The 10,204-nt window shown below is 42.2% G+C and overlaps 1 protein-coding gene across 1 annotated transcript in view; it reads left to right on the top strand.

The window, feature by feature from the left end:
* Positions 1 to 518: 518 nt before the first annotated feature.
* Positions 519 to 10,204, top strand: part of LOC126188179 (uncharacterized) — a 93,698-nt gene continuing 84,012 nt past the window's right edge. The window contains exon 1 of the mRNA XM_049929700.1: positions 519 to 761. Coding sequence (XP_049785657.1) covers positions 578 to 761 — 184 coding nt within the window. The 5' untranslated portion in view covers positions 519 to 577. The remainder of the gene's footprint in view (positions 762 to 10,204) is intronic.

Genomic DNA, 10,204 nt, shown 5'->3' with positions numbered 1-10,204 from the left:
CTACTTAAACCTAACTAACCTAAGAACATCATACACATCCTTGACCGAGGCAGGATTCGAACCTGCGACCGTAGCGGTCGCGCGGTTCCAGACTGTAGCGCCTAGAACCGCTCAGCCACCCCGCCCGGCTCTGCCGGTAGAACCTGTCTTAATATCGGCCCCCTGATTTGTAAAACATGCAACCAACAAATATAGACTCGTGGTCTTTCCGATGCTGGTCTCTAGGGGTACCACTGTCTCCGGTGAACACACGCCGTACCTCGCGACTATAAGATTTTCTTGTCCTTCAGTGTCTCACATTCTCATTGAACTTGTCTCGAAAATGCCACGGTGCAAATCGAGAGCAACCCCAGAGGCCGTTGACAGGTGATGCGCGGGGATAGTTGCAACACGAGGTCGACGGCCGTGCGTGGCGAGCGCGAAACCGGTCCGTAGCACTGCGCATGCGCGGCGGGAGGCCGTGTTGCGAGCGGCGCCGACGCCGAGGCCCCTCTGCGGATTGCCCGCCTACCGCTGCCGGCGTCGCTGCTTCGCCTCCTCCACTTCTTCCGCAGTGGAGCGTCAGAGTGCTCTGGAGATGGCGGCACGACGAGTCCGAGCTCCCGGGATGTGGTCGCCACTGCTGGTGCTCCTCGTCGTGTTGGCCGCCGTGGCAGCCGCCGCCGCCGCCGGCGGCGAGAGGGTGCCGCGAGCCGCCTTCGGCACGGCGGTCGGGGCCACCCGGCTGCGCCAGAACCAGACGCACACCACTCCCAGGCCAGGTACGCAATACTAAACCCGCGTGCCGCAATGTCCGGGATTACAACTCAGCGGCCACGAGTCCAGCCACTCGCAATATTCACAGCTCTTCTACACGAGAAGGAGAGCAAAGTGTCTGCACTGTAACAGAAATAAGGTGAAGACCGTTAATAAGTGGTACGTACAGAGTAATACAATGGTTAATTGTGAAGGTACAGAATATTCGATAAAGAGCAGTATATTCCGATACGAATCTTGGAGATGCCTATTCAGTTCCAGTAGAAGAAGCTACAAGAGAGGCGTGCAGAACGGAGAACTCTGCCATTAAAATTCGAAGAGCTTACTTGCTGTGAAGGGTAATTGCTTCTCCCCTCACACTGATGTTGTTTGTAAGCGTAAGCTTCCGTCGCCGTCGCCGTTGTCACAGTCAATATTCTTCAGGGTATGTGAGCGCCATAGTTGGGCGCAAGACCGATAATCCATCAACGTTAATGAATATATTTAACTTTCCGAGTAACGATAATATTATCTTGTAACTCTTCCATTTGGTCCGTGTGTGCATAGAAAAATAGTAATATCACAAATTGAGTCCGCCTTGATGCAAACACCGTGTTATTTGTTTATTTCTTTACTTTCCCAAACTATTTTCGGCGACAAATATCACCATCATCAGTGGTTTCTTTTTATTCTTATGTATCGTATGCTACAGCATGTTTTAAGCTGTTATTGGCGGTGTTTGTGACATATTTTCTGTGCTCTTTTTCTGTTGCCGTCTTTTTATACTTAGCGAACATCATGTCATGTTCGTTGGTGTGTGGCTGCTTTTTACACAGAAAAACAAAACTTTTGCACTTTGTTTCTGATCCATAATATCACATATGTCACAAACAGCGCCAATAATAGCTTAAAACATGCTGTAGCATACAATAAATAAGATTTTAAAAAACCACTGATGATGGTGATATTTGTCTCCGAAACTAGTTTGGGATAATAAAGAAATAAACAAATAACACGGTGTTTGCATCAAGGCGGACTCAATTTGTGATATTACTATTCCGAGTAACGGATTAACTTTTAAGTTAATTTAAAAAGAAAAAGGAAAAAAATCAACGGACTCTTTAACTTCCGTTAACTCTCTCTGAGTTCAAATGGCTCTGAGCATTATGGGACTTAACATCTGTGGTCATCAGTCCCCTAGAACTTAGAACTACTTAAACCTAACTAACCTAAGGACATCACACACATCCATGCCCGAGGCAGGATTCGAACCTGCGACCGTAGCAGTCGCGCGGTTCCGGACTGCGCGCCTAGAACCGCTAGACCACCGCGGCCGGCAATCTCTCTGAGTTCGTTTAATGTCCGTTAGGTGTCTATTACTTACGACAAGAAATGATGCCACACCGCCCACAGAAATCAAGTTCTACCCCTTTAAGATGACTTAGTTGTCTGCCTACGCCAGAGTGCACACGACTGCTGCAAACAATCGAGTACGAGCGAGAATAACTAGGTGTTGGTTGTTAATTATTCTTTGTTTAGTGAGTTCGCGTTAAGTAGTACTCTTTGTTGGTGAATTGACTGTGGGAAACTAAATCATGGTATCTTATCCTAAAGCTCCACCTAATGAAAATCTGTGGCCGCATTTAGGTGATTACGTTAATTTTTGTATCCAGATCGGGAGAACAAATACTTTTATATTGTAAACTGTGATTGCCTAAAAAATCAACAATTAGGGCTCACACATCGGGCTTAACAGTTCGAAACAACACATAATGAGAGCACGTGAAACGCAATATGCATCGTTTCAAGAAACAGTGAACGCAGGGTTCGGCCGAGGAAAGCCAAAAAGAAAAATCGATCTCGGCATTCAGATACCGACAGCGGGAGGAGAGGAGCAGTAATTTGGTTAAAAGCATACGCCAGACAATCGTTGGAGAGTCTTTTGATATTGCAGCAATTCGCAGCGGTGTGTCGAAAGGTAATGTGGACCTATGCATAGTATACTTTTCTCTCCTTTCCATGTCGTCGAACTGAAGTCGTTTGAGAAGATGATAAAAACTTTAAAACTTGTATACCCACGAGTGCTGCGGCCGAACGACTTCTTTTCTAAGGTGAAAAACATTTTGTCACCTAAGCGAGCCTCGCTCTCCGATGAAAACTTTAACATGTTGATGTTCATGAGGGGAAATATGCACCTTACGTCATATACAATCCGATTCTCTTATATTTTGATTATCCTGTGATATAACATTGATAGTTAAATAATTACAAAACTAAATGATATACTTGGTTAATTTAACTTCGATATCCTACCTAAACATCCCCAATGAAAGCATTTTATTTAAGCAACGGTAATATGTGTGATTCAGTTGCTCATTTTACTTCACCAACTACATAAAGTTTACTATTACGAGCTAACGATTGACAAGCAACTTTAGCATCCAGTAAATCTCCTGTAAAGTAAAGCTTCAACGTTTAACGAAGTTAACTTTGTTAGTAACGAATTGACGACTAGGTACGTTAACTTTCATATTAACGTTGCCAAACTATGGTGAATGTATTGTCAGTATCTGAAATTCTCCGACTCTTCAGCTACTGAGCAAATGGACTTCCTGAGGAAGACCATTTCAACAGTGGTCGGAACGTCGAAGAATTTTACATAACAGCAATGCGGTCTCAAACCCTGAATAATTTTATTGATATTTTTTGTTTTTGTCTTCAGTTCGAATATTGCTTTGATGCCGACCTCCACTCCATACTGCACTAGCCTCTTCATTTCTGCTTCACTATTGCAATCTACATGCTTTTGGACCAGCTGAATGAACTCAAGCCTTGGTCTTCCTCTACAATTTATATTATATTACACTTCTGTTCACGAAAAAATTGGTGATTTCTTGATGCTTTAGGGCGTTTCTTACTAACCTATTCCTTCTTTTAGTCAAGCTGCGCCATAAATTTCTTTCCTCCGCAATTCGCTTCAGAATTTCCACATTTGTTATCCGATCGACTCATCTAATCTTTAGCATTCTTCTGTGGTATCGCATTACAGAAGCTTCAATTGTCTTCTTGTGTGTACGATTTGATATTTGTTCACTTATGTGTAAGCCTACATTCCAGACAAATGGATTCAGAAAAACTTCCTAACATTTCAATCAATATTCTAGATTTCTTTTTCTCGGAAAAGTTTTTTGCTATTGCCACTCGTTATTTTATATCCTTTCCATTTTGGCAATTATTTTTATGTCTGTCTCTTACTTTTCGTCTATTATTACCTAATCTAATTCTCTCAGGATCACCTGATTTAATTCGAGTACATTCAATTACCCTTGTTATTACTTTTGCTGATATTCATGTCGTAACCTCTTTTCAAGCCAGTATCAATTCCATTCAACAGCTGTTCCAAGTCCTTTGCTGGCTTTGAGAGGATTTCAGTGTCATCGGTAAACCTCAAGCTTGTTTCTTCCCCTTGAACTTAAATTTCCTTTCCAAATTTCCCTCCCACACATATCGCGCGAAATTAACATGATCGTAAAATTATATGCCTTATCATAACATAATGAAATTTAATGCCGACAGGTAACTTAAGTCAAGGTGTCCTACCCAGCACTGATGTCTGTAATGCATCATAATCTTCTGAAGACGTGGAAATATGTTTCTCTAAAAGTCAATGTAAGTAGAAGGCCGAGATTTTTTGGTATGATTGTTATTGAAACTAATTTTTTTTTTGGACCTGTGTATCTTTTTAACGGCACATGAAAATAGAAATACAGTATTGACATCCCAGCTCCACGAGCCGCCATGCAGGGAATATGGTATACCTGAAACCTTTCCCCCTTTCCGACTGTACGCAATAAGCAGTATTACAGGTACCCTCTGTATACTCCAGTTTCTCTCTGAGGCTAATCTCGAGGTCATTGGGGTAGATTTTAAAGGTTTTTTTTTTAGAATAAGTTTTTACGGGTTGCTCAGCACCTGCCCTGTAACGTATCTCAGTGCTCTCTAGAATTTATACGATGTAATCGCGTTGATAGAATAAAACCGTAACGTGTCGAGGAGCTCTCATTTTTATTTTCAGTCTCGCTTTCACTGATTCAAGTAGTTCAAGATCCTAGACCGACTAACAATACTCAAAAATGTTTCGAATGAACTTTTTGTAAGTGGCGTCTATCGTGGGAGAACCACACTTGCTTTGCGTTTTCCCGATAAGTCTCATTCTGGCATGTCCCTGCTCTTACCTTTCTACATTTTTGTGCTCATTCAATCCTAAATATATCCGGACAGATACTCCAGGATACACGGTGACTATGACTCATTCTAGTTGCTGTACGGCGATTATTTAGCTCAACATTATCGTCTTTTAGTATATTTACTCGCCTTTCACTGTATTACCTCAAGTGGAAGTCAACTACCTTTGCTTGAAAATCTGGTCATCTGCAAACTCTTGCTGTATTTTCTACGCCAAAAGCTACATTCCTTTCTGCCGCTGTCTTGCCATTAAGAGCGAGTTCTATTTAGTAGTAAGCCTACATTCCAATCTCATACCTGTTTCCATAAGTATGTAGCTTGTCTTCCATGCTAGACTGCGGAATTCTATCAAAGGATTTCAGAACAGGACAGTACCAACGTGAGCTCCGCTATCTGCAGCCTTCTTTTTCTCTTAAGGTTCAAATGCTTCAAATGGCTCTGAGCACTATGGGACTTAACATCCGAGATCATCAGTCCCCTAGACTTAGAACTACTTAAACCTAACTAACCTAAGGACACACATCCATGCCCGAGGCAGGATTCGAACCTGCGACCGTAGCAGCAGCGCGGTTCTGGACTGAAACGCCTACTACTGCTCGGGCACCGCGGCCGGCTTTCTCTTAAGGTGGTGATTGACCTACACATTTGCGCGTAATGCAACCGCAGCGAAAATTACATTACGTCGCCGGGCGGCACGACGGCGTAAACAATCGTTTCGAGCACTGTGGTCGCGGGTGCTCCGCATTTATGTGCAGTGAAGATGTCAGAAACGAAGTCGAACGTGGTTCTTTGATTTTACTGACTTACTCTTTAATTCACATGAAGACAAAAGTGAAACAATGTTCGGTCTTTAACATGTGCGAAAGGAGAAACGAAGCAGATGGTTTGCCGTTGATGAATATTCTGAAAAAACAAATGTTTACTGTACAGAAAAAAAAGTTATCACACGATCGATGCTTGCCTAATCCATTTTACTTCAAATAGAGGTGTTCTTTGGCCTCCGAAAAGGTCGCGATACCCGAGCACGGAATATTTTGTTGCGATGTAACTCTCACAAACTGAGGTGGAATTTACTTTTTGCCATAAACTTGTTTACCACATTTTTGTTCTGAACAACCCTGTAACCAACAGCATTTAAACTTAATTCCTTTTCAAGACAACTACAATATTTTGATAAACAAGAGAACCTACGTACACTACCAATAGAGAAAATTACTAATCGCATTGTTTACCACCTCCTATCGAAAAATCTTATTTAATAAGTGAAATACTGTGAATGTCCTTGTAATTTCTTTATCATGTCATTTGTTTTTCATTGTATCTATTAATCTCTTCATGTACAATGCCGTCCGCACTAACCCTCCTCCCCTACTGCATCAAATGCTTCTTCGTTTATCAATAATAGTGCGACACCTATTCTGCACGTTCCATACTTATGTAAAACATTCAAAATTCTGTCGATCTAGATTAGTCTAACCTGTATCCTTCTTTACTCGAATCTCAATCTCTATCAAGTCCCTTCCTCAGCGGGTAGTAAACTTTAAACACATCAAAAAAAGTTTCGCGTCACCTCGGTTCCCAGAACTCCTGAAGATAGAGGTTGGCTGTGGATATTGCATCACGGACACAGTCCCTTTGACTGTTCAGAGATGTCACTAAACCCGTCCAAAGATATAAACAACCATGCTTGAGCAGCGCCTATTAGACGGAGAGGGTCCGACAGCTGATCAGTTCCAGTCATTCCACCAGGAAGGAGGTACACGGCTCGTGTTGTCTTTAGTTCAACCATGCCTAGACGGTCAATACCGCATTTCGATCGCGTCCGCATTGTTACTTTGTACCAGGAAGGGATCTCAACAAGGGAAGCGTCCAGTCTACTCGGAGTGAACCAAAGAGATGTTGTTCGGACTTGAAGGAGACACAGCGAGACAGGAACTGTTGATGACATGTCTCGCTGAAGCCGCCCAAGGGCTGCTACGGCAGTGGATGACCGCTACCTAAGGAATGGCTCGGAGGAACCCTGACAGCAACGCCACCATGTTGACTAATGCTTTTTGTGCAGCCACAGGTGTTACGACTCAAACTCAATAGCCTGCATGATACACAACTTCACTCCCGACGTCCATGGTGAGGTCCATCTTTGCAACCACGACACCATGCAGCGCGGTACAGATGGGCCCAATAACATGCCGCATGGACAGCTCAGGATTGGCATCAGGTTCTCTTAACCGATGAGTGTTGCATATGCCTTCAACCAGACAGCAAGCAACCCGGTCAGGCTGAACGCCTTAAACACATTATCCAGAGATTGCAGCTAGGTGGAGGTTCCCTGATATTTTGGGGTGGCATTATGTGGGGCTGACGTACGCCGCTGGTGGTCACGGAAGGCGCCGTAACGGCTTTACGGTGCGTGAATCTCATCATCCGACCGATAGTACAAACATATCGGCAGCATATTGACGAGGTATTCATCTTCATGGACGACAATTAACGTCCCCATCGTGCACATCTTGTGAATGACTTCCTTTAAGATAACGACATAGCTCGACTAAAGTGGCCAGCATGTTCTCCAGATATGAACCGCTGAGGGATCTACGCCGAATCGTCGTTGAGGAGTGCGACAGTCTGGACCAACAGTGCCTTGATGAACTTGTGGATATTATGCAACAACGAATACAGGCATGCATCAATGCAAGAGGACGTGCTACTGGGTATTAGAGGTACCGGTGTGTGCAGCAGTCTGGACAACCACCTCTAAAGGTCTCACTGTGTGGTGGTACAACATGCAATGTGTGGTTTTCATGAGCAATAATAAGGGCGTAAATGATGTTTGTATTGATCTCTATTCCAATTTTCTGTACAAGTTCCGGAACTCTCGGAACCGAGGTGTTGAAAAACTTTTTTTTATATGTGTAGAATTCGTCTAGCGCAACTGCTCATACAATTAACAATGTTGAACATTTACTCGTCTTAATATGGGAACAGAATACAGTTTCCCAATTAAGTTCGTTTACGTGCGAGGAGAAAGTACTAATTAATAACTAAACATGACTATACGTTTATCATTATATCGACAAGAAAGTCATTGGGTGACAAAGTGAATGTTGTGGCGCATGAAAAAAAAATATTTTCCTTGCTTTTTTACCCATGATTTCATATAGTATCATTCAGGGGATTCACACGATACCAGAGGCAGTACACTCGGACAGTGATCTGAACCCGAATCCTCTTCTCAGGGGACAATGAGAACCGAACTGATGTGATACGGCCGGCCGAAGTGGCCGTGCGGTTAAAGGCGCTGCAGTCTGGAATCACAAGACCGCTACGGTCGCAGGTTCGAATCCTGCCTCTGGCATGGATGTTTGTGATGTCCTTAGGTTAGTTAGGTTTAACTAGTTCTAAGTTCTGGGGGACTAATGAACTCAGCAGTTGAGTCCCATAGTGCTCAGAGCCATTTGAACCATTTTTGATGTGATACAGCGAGAGAATGTTGTCTCCATGGACCTTATTTGTATCTGTAAAGCAGAGTAGCCACTTTATGTTTTGTGTCTCCGAAAACCCAAATACATACGTGAGAGATCTGAGATTACCGTTCGGTTATGTTAAGATTTTGTGGTATGTACATTTGAGACTCTTCTAATTTGGATGTAAAACGCTCGTGAATGGGTCGAAGAAATACATCACCTTTAATAATATGATAATGTGACTATGATAATGTGATTTTATTCTTTTTCAGTGCCGTAGAGAAACATTTGCACGAAGCTGTCTGCTAGTAACAAACTTAGTTACCAGTTTCCTTATTCAACAAGTGGACAGGACGCATCTTAGACAACATATCTATGTCGTTCTCATGAGTATCACATTTCATTAAGCGATGTATTTTTAGCCATTATAATCGTAAATAGAGTTGTTTTATAATAGCTGACAAACGACGACGCTCTTCCATCGTATGGCTCATATAAACGAATCTGTCAGTGATCAGTTACCCTTTTAGCATATTCACCTCTCGTTACATGTGTACGTGTGCGTGTGTGTGTGTGTGTGTGTGTGTGTGTGTGTGTGTGTTTTATTTAAATTTTGTCCTTGTCATAATGAGGAGGAAGAACAGCAAGGATAGTAAACATTATCATGACACCGAAGAAATGGTAGTTTAAGATATTAACTTTAGTTCAGTTAGCAAATGACAGATGTAGCCGAGTAAGGTTTCCTTCCTGCTACGTAAGACTTTCGAACGTAGACACTTATTACCAGTTTTTTGAGTAAAACAGTTAACAATAGATTAAAAAAGCCCGTCAGGTATCTATAATATTATTGGTGGATTACTGAAATACTTCTCAGATAAAAACCATCAAGAGATTAGCATTATACGTAAATATATGTTGGAGATGAAATACCTTCCGCTGCAGCAGAGACACACGATAAAAATCAAGATAATTGATCGACCAGTTTGCGAAAACTATCGAAGAATAAACTTTTGGAAACCTACTACAAGATAAAGTTTACAATACTTGAAAGGGCAATCAGTAGAAGTAATGAAGTCATTTTGAAAGAAGAGCCATCAAGATTCATAAAGAGATTGGAGAAATGTACTGAAAAACGTAGTAAATAGATATTACTATCGATCCTCTAGCAAGAGATCGATTTTAGCAGCTCATTTCCGGTGGCTAACACCCAAACGTCCAGACGTCAGACACTCAGATCGGTACCAAACGTTGTATGTCGATAGAGCTTCAACCAAAACTTCGATTTAGTTCGAAATATGTGCTATCGTCCAGCAGAACCGTAAACGTTAATTAAAAGTAACACCAGAACTACGAAGCACAGAAAAATCATATCTGTGAGCAACTAATGAGTATGAATTCCGTGGATGAGTTGACAGAGCATTAGGTTGGCGTACCAAGGATCCCGGGCTAATTCCTCTCTAATAACAATTTTTTTAACTGTTTACGAGTGAAACTATTACGTGGAAGAACATTTTTTTGACATGTAAAAAGACTTTTCGGGGTTTGTAGAAGAATTGTTCTTTTGGCAGTCTGCTTTCGATTCGTTAATTTAAAGTAGGAAACCTAGAGAGTACATTTATACAGAGAGGTGTGGTGTTCTGTCGGACTTGTGCGATAGAACAGACACCACTCGAGATGAAGCAGCTAGCGAATTTTTAGTTTCTCAGAATAAACATAAACAATGGGACAATAGAATTTAAAAAATTCATCACACGTGCGGA

This window comes from Schistocerca cancellata, chromosome 5, assembly GCF_023864275.1.
Source record: "Schistocerca cancellata isolate TAMUIC-IGC-003103 chromosome 5, iqSchCanc2.1, whole genome shotgun sequence".
Lineage (NCBI taxonomy): Eukaryota > Metazoa > Arthropoda > Insecta > Orthoptera > Acrididae > Schistocerca > Schistocerca cancellata.
Note: the sequence above shows the minus strand (reverse complement) of the source record. Positions and strands in the feature narration are given on the sequence as shown.